Below are 20,889 nucleotides of genomic sequence, written 5' to 3' on the forward strand. Positions count from 1 at the left end.
AAAGGATGACTTAACTCTGATCTGAAGCAAATATTTCAGACAATCTTTTACACAAAAAAAAGTTCTGTAACTTTCAGGAAATAAGTCAATCAATATTTCTTTCAAATTTTATTCCATGTTAATACCATAAATATACAAAACTCAAACTATTTCACATGCAACAAAGGCCAGACAAGAGTGCATTACGTTTTCTTTTTACATGTAATTGATAATGGGGATCAAATGTTCAACTTTACAAAATATACAAGTGTCCCTTTTTGAATAGGTTTCTTCTCTGATTCAGTTAAATAACATGGTCACGGGTCAAAAACAGTGATGTGTCAGCAAACTTCAAATACATCGTTTATACTGCGGACCAACTTGCCCAAATACATCAAGAAATGACTCTCTGTGGCATGGCTTCATTTGACAACTTTTCAAAACTTTAGACACATGGGAATCATGTGGGTGTTTGAAGCAAAATAAAAGTAACATCTTAAAGTAAAATATGGCAAGGGAACACTGAACCAAGATTTAAAAACAAATCTATATGGACATTTGGTAGATTTCTCACAGCTTTTCTGCACAGAATAACACTTTAGGGCCTTTCATACCAATCCTACACATTCTCATCCATTCCAGCACATCTTGCAGGGTCAAGTTGCAAAGTCATTAAACACTCTTAAATCTAGCTGATGCTATGATCACGTCATTACAAAACCACACAAACATAACACATCATGTAAAATCAAACCAAACGGAAAATGGAAAATGCAAACAACTTAAATTACACCATAAATAAAAACGCTTGTCTTTTGCACTAAGTTCAACGTAAAACAAGAAAGTGCAATGAACTTAAAACAAGAATATTAACAAACAAAAACAATACTTTCGAGGCGTTGGCTGATTTCCTAACAAATCATTGATCGTCAACTTGGTTCTATTCACAGGATTATTTCATCCACTATAATGTTCGGTCCATACATTTGTAAAACCGGCATCACCAGTCATCGTGCACAGCTTCAGACGTTCACCACCACTACGAGGTGCTAAAGCGAGACAAATAACACACGTCCATATTTCTGTACAACTTAGTTCTGAATAACACTGTTATTATTGTATATACATTAATTCATTTAGTCATACCACTGAATCCTCTCTTACTAAATGTTCAATTTAGATATGAAACTTCTTATGCCAGAGGAAAAACAACTGGACTGACTGCTTTTGTCTTTAGAAAAGCAAATGGAGTGTTAGCTATGTTGTGGAGGTAAACACAGTATCAATGTTTAACTTTTTTATGTATGCAGGTTAATCTCTAGAAAAATCTAAACCAATGTCATCGTCAAAGAAAGGCTGTTCACTTCTCTCCGTCTTCCCTATGAATGTGTCTTTTTCCAAAAGAATAATCACAGCACAAGATTCATAGCAGCGTTAGTTTTAAACAGTGTGAAGTGCTACAAAAACAACTGAGATGAAGCCACACAGTAGTCTGTTAATGCCAAACCTAAAGTACATAAAGAAAAGTGGATATTTCTCATGTTTGTCCTTTTTTAGTTACAGCTGGCCATGAAAGCATCTGACTGACCCTCTTTTGGGTTTGTGGTGAGAACTGGTGACCCTGCTGACCTGGGGGTTCAGTGTGTCTTCACTAATAGATCCAAACATCATCAATCAGTCAAACAGGGACATGTACTGACTTCACAGTTCACTTCATCAAATCTTATGAAGCTATCCCACTTTGGTGTTTGAAGTAGCTCACAAACAGGGAATATTTCAGAAATAAGTCACTGCTAAGGGCTGCAGGAAGGTCCTAGATAAAATAGTACTGAAATACTTTTACTAATATGAATTACCAGGAGTGTATTCATCTCAGAATAGAAGCACAGATGTAGGACAAGGATGATTAACCTTTCAGATCTAAATGAAAGAGTTCTCGTTAAGTGAAGTACACATTCACGCGCAGGCCCAGCCATACAAACACCCTCTGTACTTTCATTTTGTGACCAAGAAAACAGAACTATGTGCAAAACACCCTGATCATATTATCACTTTTCATTAATCTATACTGAATGTACCAGGCAGGAAGCTGACTGGAGGTCATCACCATGACAAAAATAAGGTATACTAGAACTGCAACCTCTGCCTGACTTAGAAACACCTCAACGGGACAGGAGGACGGGGAAAGAGGAGCGAGTTATGAAATCCCACACACTCAGAGCACATCTTGAGTCTCTTTGTGGAAGATTCAACTACTTGAGAGTTTTTACTAAAACTGGATCTTAAGTGAAGGTGGACAACTCTGGTTACTTTTTTTTTAGCAACGTGTGTAGGCCAATCTTAGAATAACAACATTCAGAAATAGAATTAATTTGATCTGAGAGCCTGCAAGGCCAGAGTTGTACACCTCCAACATTTGTGTGTGTCAGTGTATGCTTGTATTTGTGAGCATGTGTGCATGTATGTGGGCGCTTCTGTTTATGGCTGAGGTTTGAAGGCCCCACGAGCAGCATTGGTTGCAGCATTAGCTGCGGCGTTGGCGGCCGCGGTCTGGACGGTCTTGTTAGACATGACCCCAGTTGCAAACTCCTGCTGAGCCTTCTCAAAACTGGCCCCGGTGGTACGATACAGTGCGTGCACCTGGAAAGAGCAGAAAAATATAAATAAGTTACGTTATACAAGTCAGGTAATATTAAATCTCCCGGCATGCCTTTGGAAGAATAACACAATACAGTTAGGCAGAGGTTTAACTTCCTGGCTCATCACAACACTGACATTTGGCTCAACATTAGTAGTGACGCACAGTATTCTGTTTATTCTTGTCACTTTTGCCTGCTTGCACTCACATTTCATAATGCAGTCAGCTTGTTAGTCAGAGTGCATCTCCCCACTCTCTATTCAAACATTTATTTATAGTGTTGATAGCAATGGTGTTTAACTTATTTGCATATATTTTAACTTTATTATCATGGGCAGTCTCCAATAATGAGATGCTAGCTATTCAGGTAGAAACGCAGCCAGCGCTGATATGTATTTTGTGTGATTGTGTTACCCTTTTAAACATGATGAGTGATCCCACGGACAGCGCAGTGAACAGAGCTGAGATCAGCACCATGATGATGCCCACTGGGATGTTGATGTTCAGACCAGTTAAAGCTGCGATCCAACCACTACCAAAACAAAACAATAACAATGTAAGTAATCTTTAGCACTTACTCATAGAGTTACAGAATCAGTAAAGGCACAATTACTAACCATGTACCCCAGCCAGCGATGCCAATACTTTGTAAAACGTGAACGCCAAACTGACAGATATAGATGAAGAAGAAGACAAAGAAGCGGAATGAACTGTCACTCCTGTAGAGGACACAGAGAACAAGGTAGTAAGAGTGGGATATTAAATAAAAAGAGGCATTGTTCATTAAACAGGAATTGATGTCTGAAGGTCTGGCTTTATTCATGTCTTAAAGGTAGGGTAGGTAAGAATGGAGAAACCAGCACGAGTAAGCTAGAATTTGAAAGTACACAAGAGATGGAAGGCTGTTGAAGGCAATCAGTCGTGCTTTTTACAGCGCCACCGCTTCCACAGATGAAATATTTGTATATATTTATTCTCAAAGCTTTTAATTTATTCATTGCTATCGGGATGTTAAGAGCATTCCATGGAATATAACAAAAAGTGTTTCTGAAGTGAATTACCTACCCTACCTTTAACTTGGTACTTCATTATAGAGTTGGAAAAAAAGAAGAGGATAAAGAATGAGCATCAATAACCTCAAGAAGTAAGAGCATATTAAGGTCAAATAGCCACTGCTTTTTTCTATTTTTATTCATACTTGGATCACATACTGCTAAGCTTCATTTGCACACATCATGGCTGTGCACAGAGAACTGTTCTCTAATAATAATAATAATAATAATCTCAATGTTATTTTCCATGTATCTGCTTACCTAAAAGCCCCGTAAAGCGGTCTGTACCAGCAGACAAAGGAACAGGGAGTGAACAGCAGGAACCATAGCATGGCCAAGCCAAAATCTACACCGCGAGATGTATCCACACAGAACCAGGCCAGGCAGCCGAACATGTTCACAAAGAGCGTGCATGCATGGACTGGGAGAAAAACAACAAAATAAAAGACACGGTTAATCATAATTTATTCTCAGCATAATTACACATATTTATTTTTTCTAATGTCCTTGTTGTTGATGTGCTCGTGTGTTTAATGTCCAAATTCAATGCAGTCTCACAATCCCATATATTGCATTGAAGAGAAGCCAAGTGTGATCACAGGTCACAGGTATAGGAGGCAATACAGCTCATTAGGGGTGTGTTGGGTGTTCCACTTACACATCCAAAGCTTGTACATGATCTTCACGGTCTTTTGGAACTCTACAGGAATGTCCACTGCAATGTCGTGGTAGAAACATGGACCAACAGGGAACTTCTCTGGCAGTGGAGGCCAGTTGTTCTTACGCCCTGTGTGGACAAAGGCAACAGTGTTTTAATGATAAGCAATGTAAAGAATAAGAGTTAGATGTTATACTATGAAGTATAATACTTTGAAGCAACATGTGTGTGTACAACGATAGAAACAAAATGTACAGTGTATAGTACAATCTGCAAATGAAAAAATACATAGAAAACCTGTATTTTGCAATTTTTTGGTTAAATCTAAAGCATTGTGATTACGGCATATAACCTGAAATATGCAAACAAATATTAATGCATGAGTGTGAGTAAAATCTTTGTCACTTTTTTTATTCGAAATCGCCTGGGTATTTTGATGCCTTAATTAGATTAGCAACCCTTTGTAGAAAACGGGGGGTTACGTATTGTAACCCTAGTTCTATCTCACACAGGCTCCACCCTCTACTGGACTCTATGGGTACTACTCTCATCAATGATATGCGAGCGTTCACACACTGAAGTTGTATAAACGTAGCCAGCCCAGGGCGAGCCAACCTGAATGCGCGTGCAGGCCCACAGTATATAAGGCGCTACGCCTCCTGACTGTCATCCTACACCCTCTTCAGCGAGCCTAGGAAAGACAGGGCCCCTAGGTAGAGGGCTCCGCCTGTGCTTGTTACAATACGTAACCAGGGGCGGCGGGTACTGTAGGCTAGGGAAGGCTAAGCCTTCCCAAATATTTTTGTCACAGCATCCTGGTAAAATACTGTACTACGAAGCCAGTTCAACAGACCCTGGATATGTTTGAGTTATCTTAACTAACCCTAACAAACGAGATCTCGCTAAGCGGTCCTACGACGCTGGTTATCAACTCGGTAAATCAAGCCAGGGTTTCTCTCTCCAGCTGAGAGCGCGTTCACGTGAAAGGGGCGGGGTTAGCTACATTTGACCAATCACAAACAGGGACAAGTGTACTGACAGCGCAGCGTCATACTTCATTAATGAAAAGTAAACTAATATTAAAAAAATATGAACTTTAAACATCCATGACTTAAACATATAATCCAGGATACAAGCCACATAGTTGCACCTGCAAGGTGAATATAGAACAACTGGTTAAAAATAATAAATAAACTACAGAGTGTTTGAAAGCGTACAACAGTTTTATGATATACTGCCCCATCTAAGACACGAGTGCATCTGACTTTAATTACATTTGAGTTGAGTGTTTCGTCAACTTAATGTGTTGCTTAAAATAATACTTCTGCATACAGTATGTGACACTGTAAGTGTTGCACGGCCAGTTACGGCTCAGCTGACTCAGATAAGGAAATATTGTGATATTATATGATCGATGATCTGATTGATGATGTGATATCAGTGTGATATGAATGATAAGTGCGACACGTCGGCGTCTTCTCTGCAACGGCAGTTTAAACTGTATTTCCTTTATCCTGTAATATGACTTGATAGATTTAAACTCTGCACACTGAGCTCGTTGGTCAGCAGCCGTTGCTTTCACTGAGTTGATCTCTTTTCTATAGTGTAGTGGCAATTTCTTATGTTACCTTATATGGTAAAACCAAATGCTTCTGAAAGCATTGTCTAACACTACTGTACCATTTCTTCATATTTGCTGTTTCATCTGTTGTCTCTAATGAGGGTTATTATTCTCAAGCGCTTCAAGGCCACAGAGCTGATTTGGCAGACTATGTTGAAACTACTCCTCTTCACACAAAGTTTGAACTTCCATATTCTGATAACCATTATACTTTCTACAGCTCAAGGACACAGGTGTCTAATAACAATATGAGAAATCCGTGTGAAAGCAGATTTCTGAGGCGTTCCGCCATGCTACACAAAAACTCTGTCTGCCCGCCCTATCTTGTATATAAGCTTTGCAATTCTGTGACTATTGCGCACACTCCTGCAGACTACCCTGTACTCTGTGAGACTTGTGCCTTCGAGGCGCCTCCAATAAAGATCCAGAAAGACAACTCTGTTTGTTTCACCAGTTTATTGATTGATCATTCTAATTGTATATCTCCACAGTATTGACTAGGTCTAAGATTTCCATAACAATAGACGCTGGGGGCGGGCAGCGTCAGGTAAAAAAAAGTTATTTAGCCTTCCCAAACTTGAGCCTCACGTGCCGCCTATGATCGGCGCCCGCTATTAAGCCAGGGCACGAAGGACAGGCCCGGGTCTCTAGAAGTGACGACTCCATGAAGGTACGATAACTTCTTTCTTCTTCTTTCAAACGTTTTACTTTTCTCTGTCAGGTGTTGTCCTGCTCGCTGAAGAAAAAAGGATGACAGTCAGGAGGCGTAGCGCCTTATATACTGTGGACCTGCGCGAGCATTCAGGTAGGCTCGCCCTGATTGGCTGGCTACGTTTATACAACTTCAGTGTGTGAACGCTCGCGTATCATTGATGAGAGTAGTACCCATAGAGTCCAGTAGAGGGTGGAGCCTGTGTGAGATAGAACCTACTTTCCTTTTGTTTTACAACACAAGTTTTCTCTTCTCATTCATGACATCATGACATGACTACCGTGAGTCTTAAAGGTAACCCTAACATTAATGACAGAGGTATTTTGCATCAAAATCCAAGTATTATATATGCAATAATTCGCTTCAGAGAAAATGCCTAATAATGCTTTACCGTGAAGTTTAATTTTACATTTGCACTGTTGACACTGCCATTACTTAAACCCTAATAAATGTGAGTTTTGTTTCTATGACAACAATATATTGACAAACAAATCAGTGACTACACCAGGGCCTTTCTGAAAAGTTATGGTATATTCAACAAGTAGGGCTTATATCAGCTGAACGTAAAAAAAACGTATAAAAATACTCAATATACGTTCTATCCTCATTGATAAAAAAAAAGAAAAAAAAAGCCACTTTGTATGGACCCTCAGTCTAAAGAAACACAGTTTGATGTTTGTATTGAATGTAATATATGACTCACAGATATGCTGTTAATCACAAATAGAAACAAAGGATGTTGTTGCTATGGTAACACATCCACTTTCTGAGTCTAAACATTGTCATTAACCAAGCTTTTATTGGGATGAGCCTTCAGACTGAGGTTGATGAGTTAGTAGTAGATAAACTGACTGACCTCCTCCGTGGGACTGGAGTTCTCTCTCCCGACGATCGAGCTCTGCCGCTTTCTTCTCCAGCACCTCCTGCCTTCTCAACAACTCCGCCTGAACACGTGCTTGGTCCTGACACAGAAATACTTGTTAAAGTGACTGTCCAACATCTGAGGAGGTATGATATCCACTCAGGTAAGTAGTTAAGGTATTTTTCCACTTAGGTAAGCTCAGGGGTCTGCTAGTTTGAGAAGTAGGAACAAAGGGGTTATAATTGGAAAGGCAAGGTGTTATTGTGGTTCACGCTTTTTCTCAACCTATCTCTACATTTAAACAGCATGAGAAAAGCTGGGGAAAGTTCTGAATTCACACTAGTCAAGACAAAGACACAATTCTTAAGATGGTAGACAGTACCTCATTGCGCCGCTGTTGGGCCGTCAGAGAACAGATGAAAGAATGACGGGAATTAAGAAATGTGAACCAGAAACTAAAAGATAAAGAGTGACTGTAAATATGCTATAAAACTGCAGGCGATTCAATACATAAACAAGTACCTGACTCTGTTGCTGTGAGTAGGCTGGCGGCTCCTCTGTGGGTTTCATGATGGCAGGTTGTGTGTTCTGCTGGGAAGGTACAGGAGTCGCTTTGGGAGCATTCCCAGGGGCCGCCTGTAAACCAGCATGGACTATTTTAATATATGTGCAACCTTAAGACAGACAGCAAATTTAAAGTGTAATTAGGCCACAGTTATTTTTTGTCACTTTGTAGCTGAAGGGAGAAGTAGGGTAGTGGATAAAATGAGGTTAATAAGCACAGAAACAACTTGTAATCATTTAGTAAAGCTGACCGTTTTGGCATCTGTGAAGGGATTATACTCCTCCAGACCACCAGGAGGGGCAGACCGGGTCACCTGAGTCACTGAGGGATCCTACAGGACAGAAAAGGGACCATGATGGGTACTACTACAACCAAAACGCTTATATATTGTAGTTTTTAGATGACCGCATAAACACTTGGTCCAGTAATTCACTTGTTCTTGTCAGTTATTAATGTTGTGTTGACAGCAGGTAAGGTGGAACCAGAGACTAAGGTTTAAATGCAACACAATACAAATAATAACCTAATAAACAATGTAAATTGGTCTTGATATTGCGGCCATTTAAGACTTTAGGAATGGGATCAGGAGGGGAACTGGGAAACACCAGGGACATGTTTGCTAGGGAGGACAGTCTTTGCTAGTGTCAGGTTGTGGTAATGTAAGGTTATGGTAGTGTAAGGTTATAGCAGTGTAAGGTTATGGTGGTGTAAGGTTATGGAAGTTTAAGGTGGTGCACCAAGTGACATGAAGAGCCAACAGTTGACTGGTTTTCATTCCAACCAAGACTCCACCCACTGGTTACCACACCTGCAGGGGAGGGACTTAACATTTAAATCACCCACTCAGGTGTGCTGTTAGGATGAAGAGCAGCAGACTGTCTTGGTTGAAGGTAAGATCAACTCAACTATAGCCCAAAGAAACAGCTTGTTGCCTCCATCTAGCCTACAATACAAAACAGCCTAGCCTTTTCTGTACGATCAGATATGTAAGATGTAGAGAAATTACCCTTTTATATTATGCCACAATAAGATGAGTAGGAAGTCAATGTTTTAGTCAATGTTGTGTGCGATGTTTATGTTTGAATTAGAGCACTGATGTGTTTTATATAGAACTCCAATAACACGTTTAAATGTCCAAGACCTGCGTGCCAGTGAGATTTGGATATAATTCTAAGCATACAATGCTCATAAGAGAGGTAACTATTCAGTTATCAAACTTATTTACCAAGCTAGCAGGTGACAGCAAGTGTTCACTGACGGTGGGCATCTAGCTAGCTAACATCATGTGTCTTTGTTCTTAGTTGCTATATACATTTATCGCAACGTTGATAACAAACATCCTCCGCAACAGATTGTTAGCTGAGCCTTTACTGCCTCGTTTACTAAGTGAGCTGCCATATACCGTGTCAGTGATGAGATGAATATTATGAATGAGGATTAGCTTGTTCTGCTTCCCAGGGAAAGCTCTAGCTAAATAGCTTGGACAGATAGCAGGGATGCTAACCTAAGACTGGCCTCATTGGGTTATGAAGCGTATGTAGGATAGCAGGCTAGATGGCTCAGTTGGCTACCTGAAAGGGATTGCTGAAGTCCGGGTCTGCGAACGGGTTGCTGTCAAAATCGGACATTGTACAGCCTTTCTAATAACTGTTTCCTGTGTGGAAGAGCCCCCCGGTTCTCCAGGTAAGGTTCAGTCTCTTGATTCGACTGCTCTCTCTGTTTGCCCGCTGTCTTTCTCCGCCTCCTGCTGATGGAGACCCCTTGCTAAGCAAGCTAGCCAGTAGCACAAAAATGGCAGGAGCGGATGCGTGATGAGCGTCAACTTCCTACGTCACTGCTTCAGCATCGCGGACAGCATGACGTCTTGACAGGTACAGAACATCCATGAACTGTGTATGGAAAGTACATCACAGTGAATTATGTATAAGAATAATATGCCCTTTTGTCTCGCTTTCTCACATATAAAAATCATATTTATTATTAAAACTGAGGATTAGATTGGAATATATAATATTGACTTGTCGGATACTTTCTCATTCAATCATGATTGTCATTTTTTGTAATTCTTCTTTAATTTTGGGCCCCTATTGACGTCCTCCACTACCATCTCCCACCATCTGTGAGTGTTGCAGGCCCACCTATCCTGCCTCCAAGTTTACAACAAGTACAGTGCACAAAGCATTACATGGCATTTTCTTTATTCCCTCAGACACAAAAATCAATCAGGCCTCATTAGCTGGATTACTGCCTGGTCCCACAATTTGTTTGTTTGTTTGTTTGTGGTCATTTAAATAAACATGTCTTTGTTTAAGGTTAGGTTTAAAACACATGGCCCACCACAACCCATGGCCCACTTATGAAAGAACAACCTGATTATTTGGATCTGCTTTAGGTCACATCGTGATCACATGTGGATCGCATTACTGTACACTTTATTGGTTTACAATCTCTGGCTTCTGTAGACCTGACCCTCTGTCAGTTGCCTGCTTTCCCCAGTTTAATCCTGCCTTAATACAATATTTTAAAAATGTTTACCTTAAGTCACGTGTTTCCAAACTTTTTTCAGTGAGGGCAACATACATGTGTAGAGAAATATATGAAGCGCTGGGCCACTTAGAGCAGTGTTTCTCAAACTTTTTAATACCAAGGACCACTTACCAATAGAACAACACTCACGGACCATCTAACTCCACAAATATACCAAAACAAAAGGCCTGCTTACCACTCCAATAGTTTATAACAATTTACACCCTAATAATGACAGCTTAATTTCTCTATATCGCCTCGTTCCCAAATTAAATTAACAATACAAATACAACTACAGATTATATAAGCATTCCGTTCAAATGCGATTTAAAATGCTCTCAGGTTTTACACCTCTTATGAAATGTAGACTACATTTCAACAGACTTCATGCAATGCTTCATTGGATGCATAAATTAGATACTAATCTCTATCTCACTCCTAAAACATCTAAATCTACTTCCAGCATGGATAAATGTTCATAAAATACATCCATTGTTTGTTCTTTATGCTTCTTGAAATCCTAAAAACATTGTTTTTCTAGAACAGATCACAAATCTACAAACAAGTGGCAAAATGTGTGACGAAGGTGTTGCGCTGGGCTATACCATCCAATCGAAAGTGAAACTTAAATTATAAGTTACCAACTCAATAAAATGTAGATCAATTGCTTGATACTTGAATATGCTTTAAGAAAGGAAAAAAAACAGCCTCCATCACAGCTGTCACTAGGATTTTATTTATTTTGTTACAAAAATTGTTGGCAGCTCATTCCTTAATATAGAAACCTCAGATTGCTTACAATAAAGGGAAATATGAAGGGTCTATTTCAAGCTTGTTATGCAAATAAGTTATTTGGCTTTTTTTATGAAGTAAGATTTGTTAGAAAATGTTTTGAACTTTGACTAAATGTATTTGAAAAGTGGGCTTCTTAATACATGAATACTACGGTGTGATTGAGTTTACATATATATTTAAGAACAAACATTTTTACGGGCCGCAGTTGGTCCCCGGGCCATAGTTTGGATACCCCTGCATTAAGTATTTCCAGTATTGTGTTACTGCATGTTTTCAGTCAAGCCCCAAATAAAAAAAATATATATATATGTTTTCACTGCACACACTGTATAGATTGAATGGCAGATCTCGCCCACATGGTATTTGAAGTTTCAAAAATAAAACAAGGTACATTTATACATGTATATGGTTGGTATTATTTGTATTACTGTCCATGCTTACTTTGTAACACAGTATTTGAGCTCCTGTAGGTCAAACTCCTCAGACATCACCTCCACCTGATGATTAAGTTAATGATGATAATGATGATAATGATGATGACGAGGATGATATATGGAAGTGTCTGCTGCCCAGTTGATCTCTTGCCTGTGAGAAAGAGCTGGAAAGGCGAACCCAGTGTTCTCATTTGATGATATGTAACACTGACCTCTTTCTCAGCAGCAATCCCAGACAATTGACTGAAAATCATTTTATTTAACTTGTCTCTATAAGAAGAATCGGACCACATTGGCTTTGGGCTTCTGTTAGTTGCCCAAAATGGCCACTTGGGGGAGCTATGATTCAATATGTCTGCTCAACCAGTTCTGCTAAATCCTTTCTCATTTGCCACCAATTTATTTTCATTCAAACAAAGGGTGACCATGTGAAGAACATCACATCAGTTGACAGCCTGTAAATGTGATTTAAACATTTAAGCACCATTTACCCAGATTAAGTTTCAATTGAAGAACAAATGCTATTAGGTGGAAATCGTACAGTGTGTGGTAAATGAAGGAGGTTAAATATTCCCTTTTATCGTTTGATTCCTATAGCTCATTTTCAAACAAAGGCACTGTGTTACTTTGGTTTTATAGTAGATAACATGTTATACCTTATAAACTGTGTTTTGATAATAATTTACTAATCACCTAATAACCCTAATGTGCATCTTATGGACTGCACCTAGATAATGTTTTGCAGTGATAAACACAAACTGGATTCATTACAATTCAACTCCTGTCCACAAACACACACAAAATGAGCATCAGTTCCTTCCCTAATCTTGTATTAATGGACCCAATCACAGACTCTATGAATAATCAATGGTCAGTGGTCTGCAACCACAGTGCTGAGACCTTGAGTGAAACTGAATTGTTCTAATAAGACTCACACACACACACAGACATATACACTCACACACACCTAGAGGCCCTAATAAGCACTAATGCACTGTGGGCTGAGAATACGTCACATGGTTTGTTTGCTGCAGAATGTGAAAGATAAACATGCTGTGCAACGTTTGTGTCTGTGTTTACTGTAGATGTGTGTGTGGAGAAGAATAGCGTGAAAGCAGGGCGATGTCTGTCCTTGCCCACTCTCTCCTGCCTTTCTATGCTGCTTTCCACAGATGACTGTGAGGAAACAACCGCTTTGGCTAATAGCTGCAACATTAGTCTCTTAACCAGCTGGTCATGGCCATTTAGAAATGTTCATTAGGTCGCGGACCAGAGTGGATAGGTGTGATGGTTCACTCCCAGATGTTGACTGTAAGAGACAGAGAGAGGAGAGAGAGGCAGGCAGAAGGACAGACGGAGAGGAAGAGAGGCAATTTACTGGCCAACATGACGCCCAAGTGTTAAAAGCCACAGATGCAATTATCATATTGCCCTGAATAAGAACCTTGTGCATAATTAGATCCCATTAAGGTCTATGAGTGTTATTTTAGGGCCCTGAAAAGGTTGGATAAGCAGGACTTGATATTATGGGTTATTAATGCTGCGACATCTGCTGCCATTCTGGCAATAGGTTGATAGTTGTCTAAATGGGCAGGGAAGTCAGAATTGAAATTATGTTACAACCATAAAGTAAAATATAATATAGAATGCAATATTTTTCTATAAATATTTATATGGCACGGTATAGATATGGTTTAAAAATATGGCTTTATATATTTTGTGTGTGTATGCTTGTGAATTTGTTTGTGCCTTCGACCAGTCGGAGCACATTTCACACCGCAGAGGGAAACTGCACGCTGTCTCCGGAAAAGCGATTGATTCTCCATTTCCATATTAATGAGGAGATTTGTTAAGAGCCTGCAGGAGTGGGAGAAAATAACAGGGTCTTCATAGGGCACGACATTTATAAATAAAGCTGATGCAGAGAAAAATGGAAATTAAACCTTTTAGTTTAATAAATTTGAGGCGTCCGCAGCAAAGCGAGCGATTTGCATTTCCATTTGTGGCCAAATAATGAGAGTGCGGGTCCATGATGAGCTCGCTGGTGCTGCTTTTGGGTCTCAAACAGTCAGACAATCACTCCAGCGTGCAGCCCTCCACATCAATGTCATTAGCTCAGGCCTGTTAACTTCCACTTGGCTTTCTAAGATGACTTGGTGAACTGCAGATTCCTATTGTCAGTGTGAAGAGGAATAGCAATATGCTCAAAGTAAAATGTATCTTCTTATGCATTTCCTGTATTTCCCAGCCTGGATGTGTCATTATCTTTTTTTCTTCTTGAATATTCAACATTCTATATATATTCAGATGTCATTTTAAAATGATCTTTTGTTGTTCTAAAACAACTCAGTCAGAAACTGTCTTTCGCTTTGCCGTAAACACTTGCACTTAGACACACACAACGCGCAACTCTTACACACACTCGCACACACAAAGCTTCACTGATTGAATTTATTGGGGAATGGATGTTGACTAGACCACTCCACGTAGGCTAGATTGTTGTTGTTCCCAGATTGACAGACAGACCCAGAGCGGCTGATTGAAAGTGCCTTTTAGCTTGCTCTCACTGTATATTTGATTTAGCAAAATGGAAGGGGAGTCCAGTCTTCTCCCGGGATGCAAACAGTCCCTGTGTTTGTGTGTTTATGTGGGTGTGTTTGTGTGTGGTATGCGACTGGTGGATGCTTTAGTAAATGCTGCATAAAACATACGCCTTTCAGGTATTAATTGAATAATGCAAGCACTCCTCTTGTCAGCCATCAAGTGGGCCACTTTCTCAGTGGCCTGTGCTGCTCTCATGCCTGTGAATTGACTAGATTTATCTGTGTTGTTCCAACCAATGGAGGCCATTTGTTCCAAATGTTTGACATAAACATGTAAAGAGCAGAGGCGTGCACTCATAAAACAAGCTTCTACAGAGTTGTTTTACAGCCCAAAGGGACCGATGGGGGGGCCTCTCAGCCTATCGAATCATTTGGAGCTCTTGCTGAGCCAACGGCGTGTTAAAGTTCTCTTTCAACCAATGATGTGATGAAAAGGAACAATTGCCACCATAAAGAAAGAAAGGGGGGCAAGAGGAGAGGGAGACGAAAGGAAAAGGAGCATGGAGGAGAGAGACAAAGTACTTTGGGAGGATGGAGAGTGCAGCGTTCTGCTAAATATGCATACTTATTTTCCATGCTTTTAATGGGACACATCTCATTGGGCGCCTTATGTCTGCTTCCAAACTATAAAAGATATTTTACACCTGCAGGAAATTCCCCATAATAAAGACAATATTGGCGTATGGAGTCCGCTGAATCTGCGCTATGCTTTCTAGTGCTGTCAAGACACCTATGGTATATGCTGTTTGAACTTAATACAACTCTTAACTTTTATTTTTGCACAGAAATGATATCAGGATATACTTTAATGTTGGTACTAGAAATCATGTAGAGGTAGACATTTTACCTAGATGTTGTCTTTATTACTTATGGATTAGACTCAGGTGTGTGTGCATGGGTTTGTGTGAGTGTGTGTATTGTGCACACTAATGTTCGATTTGCTGATTTAGCACCTCTCTAATTTTCCAGAGGGTAATATTTGCCATCTGTTTTTATTGTCTGGGTGAATATGTTTGTCTAAGGGATATCAATAATCAAAAACAAAGCCATGACTCTTTCGCCTATCCCTCTGCTTCCCCCTCTCCATACAGTATCTCCAGCTGTCTCTCACACTAGAGTGCACACAGTCTGCATATTTCAACGTGCAATTTGTGAAAAGCAAACATTATCAACCCTTGTTTCAGTCAAACTATTGGCGCACACAGAAGTACATAACCACACACACACATACATTCACACACACTGCGCCGTGGCTCATGCCTTGACTGAGTGTGTGCTCTCCTATTACAGACAGTAATTACCGTCAGTCACCCTGTGTGTCCATAACAAGCCAGCATAATGCCCTAATCAGGCCTGGATTAATCCAACCCTCTCTCTAATCACTCTAAAAGTGATTTATATTGTTTTTCCTGTTCGGAACAAATGAAATCTGTAGCCTAAATTAATACTGGCTTTTCATCACTGGGAAGTTAAAAAGCCAGTAACCATCACATACTTGTCATTAAGGCTGCATCTGAGGACACACACACACACACACACACACACACACACACACACACACACACACACACACACACACACACACACACACACACACACACACACACACACACACACATACACATACACATACACATACACACACACATATTATGAAAAGGAACAAATATATAAAGTAATATTCAATTAACTTGGCAAACTAATGGCATTCATCTTCGGCTGAGAAAGGTTTTCAGACCACGCATATAGGGTCATCAGAGTAATAAATACAATATTATTGCTACTATTTCATATTACATATCCTGCTTTCATTTAAAAATCACAATCACAAAATGGTTTCTGTGAATTACTTTTACATTGTACAATTGTATGTCACTTTTTTAAGCTGTATATTAAGTACACTATGAGTTTATTGCTCACGTCTTTCAGGAAAGCAATATTTTTACTGTTATAGACATGAAATCAGTTTTTTTTTATCCATCTACCAATTATTGTGATGAAAAATGCTCTATATCATTCTGTACAAGTCATTTGTCAAATTGTATCAGCCACAATCTTGCAATTTCTTGGTCCCGAGCTTCAATTTAAGAAGGCATGCCTCCTACTTTGTTCGTTTTCCATTGTTAAACAAATCAATTCCAACCCTGACTCACTTCCCATTGTTTTTCATTATGAAGAACGACGACCGGACACGAATCATAACAGAACCCTGAAATGTCCTGCTCACTACTCAGTTTGTGCTCGGAATACAAACCAACTCACAAGACGCACATTTAACAAATGCAAATTGTGTGCCAATCTGGTGGAGCTATCTGGGGCTCTCGGTTCCATATTCATTTCCTCCTCCCCACTGTTCACAAACTCCAAAAACAATCCTGGGGTTAACCTGAGAGGGAAAGGAAATGGAGGTCTGACAGTGTCCACTATCTCCCTTCTCTTCACCTTCTATCTCTTCCTCTTCCACACCGTCTCTCACCTTTGCTCCCCTCGCCTTCCTCCCCTCTCCCCCTCTTCTCCCTTCAGTCCCCTCTCCCCTGTTCTCTTCATGCTGTGTAATTCTCATCTTACACACTCTGTTGCTCTGGACGATGAATAATGCATGGTGTGTGAGAAATCCTCAATCTCATGCTTGGCTCCCAGCGAGCATTACGGAGCTTGCATCTCTATTACGGAGATGAATAGGAGAGAGGGGAATATCGCATAGGATACGCTCTAACTTCATTGTTTATTTTTTAGAATTGAAGCCCCAATCTGGGATTTCTTTAAGTACACATGAATTATGTATTTAAAAATACAAGGAGAGGCATGCTGATGAAAATAATACAATCAAAACTTTTCTTATCCACTGTATCGTCACCATTTCTCTCCAGTGTTACAATAAAAATAGATATGAACAACAAGAGCAAACCATTTACAGCTCCAGAATAGATTCAGAATTCATGCACTCGTATTCTGCCAGCCCTTGAAAAATAATTTATTTTCAGTTAATCAATTTTCTACTTTATATTCAATCAAATAATGCTATAAAAAGCAGTTTCAGCATATTTTCGCCGCAATATGTTGCCCTCCTGTAGGGTTTTCATTGTTACCTTCTCTGATTTTGATTGTTCTGAAATGATAAGATGGCAGCTGCTGGGATCAAATTAACAAACAAATGCAGGAGTCTGGTTGGGTACATGTTTAGATGAATCTCTGTATCAGTCCCACCATTGGAAATTAGTTTATTGCTGAAATGCAAAAATCAAAGCAGAGTCAGAGTGCTGCTCACACTGGTAAACAAAAACTCTTTTAGAAAAGGTCAATTAAAAGTCCATTATGTTCAATCCGAACACAATACTGCCTGGACCTTTCTGCAGACATAGTGGATGGTGTAAACCTCAGGATGTGACTCTGCTCTGTTGCCGGTGATGTGAACACTAAGCAGTTCACAAATGTCTCAACAGTTTCTTTGGCAATCTTTTCCAGTCTGTTGTCAACCTCCTCTTATTCACTATTAACCAGGGGACACTCACAATAACACATTTGTCATTAAACATTGTTTTTAGAAAGATTCTGGATTCAACCAGGCTGCCTTCGTAGCGTTGTGTGTGTGTGTGTGTGTGTGTGTGTGTGTGTGTGTGTGTGTGTGTGTGTGTGTGTGTGTGTGTGTGTGTGTGTGTGTGTGTGTGTGTGTGTGTGTGTGTTACTCTACTGTGTGAGCCATGCTATACGACATAGATCCATGTTTTATGGAGTGTGTACATGCGATAAAAGCACTGAAGAGTTAAAGTGCTTTTCTACCATGCTCAAAGCCATGTGTCAGCACTAGACCACTAAATCCACACAATTCCCTTGAACAGTTTCCCTTCCTCTGATAGTCTATCATTCCTCTGTTTCAGGTGGCTGGCCACTGTGGCTGACAGGGCCAAGTCCTTGAGGAGATCATGTGTCTGTGGAAAGTACAGGACAAACACTGATGTTTGAGCTTTCAAACCAGTGTCCCTTCTGTTGCCTTTTCCCCTTGTCTCTGATGTGTTTTATTCAATGCCTGTATGGCGGAAGTCCATGGGTTGACACTGATTTGGTACTGTTGGAGTGCTCAAAAGTAGCATTTACAGTGTGATTATATACAATCATTAACATGTTATCCATTATTTGATCATGAGTATAAACAAACCTCCTCTTTCTTGAATATGTTCACCAATCTTTTTGTTTTCCATATTAATGTTCTGCTTTACCCAGTATCGCATCATTTGTGATATAAAGCAGGGATGTTATGGGTAAAAACCTCCCCATTATTCCGTGCAGCTGGAACCTTAGAGAAATATGCCTCCTATTTTGGTAGACATGGCTTACTCTTTGTCTGTTTCATGCCCATTCTGGATTACGCCCAGATTAATCACACTAACGACCTGGGCCCTGTGCTGCAGCAGTGCTCCGAAATTAATATCTAAGGAATGGAGATATAGGGCGAATAGATGAGAATAGGAACCCGATATTCACTCTTGGGTACTACGTGCTCAGGCACAGACACACACACATACATGCAATTGCGTATACTGCACACAGAGCCTGACAGGCAGGCTATTATCCCCCAGCCCGGGCTGCCGTAATTGGCTATCGCTTTTTACGAATGTGGCTCCGTCTGACTCGCATATCAGCTCCCGTCTCATCAACCGTGTAGGGGTCACAATGTCCGTTCTTGTGTGTGTGTGTGTGTGTGTGTGTGTGTGTGTGTGTGTGTGTGTGTGTGTGTGTGTGTGTGTGTGTGTGTGTGTGTGTGTGTGTGTGTGTGTGTGTGTGTGTGTGTGTGTGTGTGTGTGTGTGTGTGGTGGGGCATGTGTCTGTATGTGTGCATGTATATATGTAGGGGTCACTGGTGTGCCCATCCCTCTCATGTCTCCATTTCAAATTCTCATTTATGTCCATGCTAAACGAGCCCACGGTTGCTAAGTGTGTCAGTGGCTGCCTCCTCCTAGCAGTGCCGGAGTATTTAGCCATTAGGCTGCTAATAGCATCAAGATCATTCCAACACTGGCTAGCTTATGATGAAATATTAGCTTAGCTCAGGCCATCATTAGTTAGTCTGGGCTTGCCTTGGAGGTCAGGTCCATCTTATTACCCACACACAGGGATCAAACCCAGTTATTAACTGAATGTATAGATTCAATTCTTGATTATCTCAGTTTAAATAAGTTGGCTTAATATTAAAGTCTTGTTTAAGTCATTGCTACTTTTCTCTTTCATCTGCTTGGAGTGTCTTGATTAGCTTTTTGTAGCATTTGCTTTTGTTTGACAGTTAAAGGAGTTGGGACAGAAGCAACTTTAAAAGCAGGGGGCTTGACAAGCAGCAAACTGAGGACATTGCGTTATGTTAGCACGCGGTCCTGTTTTTACTAACTTAAAGCTTTAACATGTATTACCTTAATGTATTTGCTATTCCAGCATATTTTGTGCATTCGTGTTTATCTTCAAAATAATGTTCAGGGAGGCAAACATACATTTCTACAAGTTAATTATGCCATCTGCTGGAGTATTCTAAACACTGTTAGCTGTATTTACCAGACATACAGGGTTTGATACGAATATATAAAACTGGTTATTTTATATATTACATTACCCTGACCTTTTACATTCAGCTTATCCCACAGGAAAACACTTGATGAATAATAATAATACATCCTCTATGGCAGGGGTCGGCAACAGGCGGACCGCGGTCCGGATCCGGACCCAGACGCCGACCTATACGGACCCTTAAAAAAAAGAAGAAGAAATCTAGACCGCAAAAATAATTAAACAAGTGAGTACCTGTTTTTCCTGGCCAAGGACAGGTTCCTTGAACACAACACGAGTGTAACGTGTCTTCACGTGGTATACTGTATGTCTCGTCTGAAAGGAGTGCTGACAGAGAGCACCTGAACGCCGCTCCAGCCCTTCAAATATTGCAGTACCCATAAGGAGCAGTACACATGCCGCAGTGTTTGCCTGGCTGTGTCTTTAGTTGTAAGCACAGTGGCGATCTGTTGTTATTAGCATCTGGTTAGCTAGCTATGCTAACGAATTGAAAGAGCTTTTCTACAACCAGGTGGAAGAGAGCTCTCTCCTGAGAGGCTCAAATAACCTCAGCTCAGTGAGGTTAAGGCACACCTTGATATCATTATAGTTATTAATGAGACTAAATGAAAAACAGGTAGGCTATAAAATACTATATGACAGTAACAAAAAATGTTGTTAAAAATAACAACAATAGAGTTTAAAAGGGGAGTGATTTGTAAAATATCCAAAAAGAAAAATCTGCTTACAGTTCTGTTTCAAATGGGTGTTGAAAGATGTATCCATAGATCTCCTCATGTTGCTCTCAAAGTACACCAGATTGATTAGACCCTCCAGAAAAACGCGATTCTACGATCGCAGAATTTACCGCATAATCAGCAAAATGGCGCAGATTTTTAAAAGGCTGCATAT

At 40.1% G+C, this 20,889-nt stretch overlaps 1 protein-coding gene across 2 annotated transcripts; it reads right to left on the bottom strand.

The window, feature by feature from the left end:
• Positions 1 to 97: 97 nt before the first annotated feature.
• Positions 98 to 9,877, bottom strand: LOC104948668 (secretory carrier-associated membrane protein 1-like). 2 transcript variants are annotated; one of them, XM_010774891.1, is made up of 10 exons: positions 9,659 to 9,877; positions 8,338 to 8,418; positions 8,045 to 8,158; positions 7,905 to 7,916; positions 7,517 to 7,622; positions 4,328 to 4,456; positions 3,931 to 4,090; positions 3,235 to 3,336; positions 3,032 to 3,149; positions 98 to 2,619 (listed from the first exon to the last, which is right to left on the bottom strand). In XM_010774891.1, the coding sequence occupies exons 1-10, from the start codon at positions 9,713 to 9,715 to the stop codon at positions 2,458 to 2,460; spliced, it is 1,041 nt and encodes a 346-aa protein (XP_010773193.1). In that variant the 5' UTR covers positions 9,716 to 9,877; the 3' UTR covers positions 98 to 2,457. The 2 variants fall into 2 exon arrangements, with proteins under 2 accessions (XP_010773193.1, XP_010773194.1); XM_010774892.1 differs by lacking the exon at positions 7,905 to 7,916.
• Between the last annotated feature and the right edge of the window lie 11,012 nt (positions 9,878 to 20,889).

The sequence above is a fragment of the Notothenia coriiceps genome, unplaced genomic scaffold, assembly GCF_000735185.1.
Source record: "Notothenia coriiceps isolate Sejong01 unplaced genomic scaffold, NC01 NC01_scaffold00014819, whole genome shotgun sequence".
In the NCBI taxonomy this organism is placed as follows: Eukaryota; Metazoa; Chordata; class Actinopteri; order Perciformes; family Nototheniidae; genus Notothenia; species Notothenia coriiceps.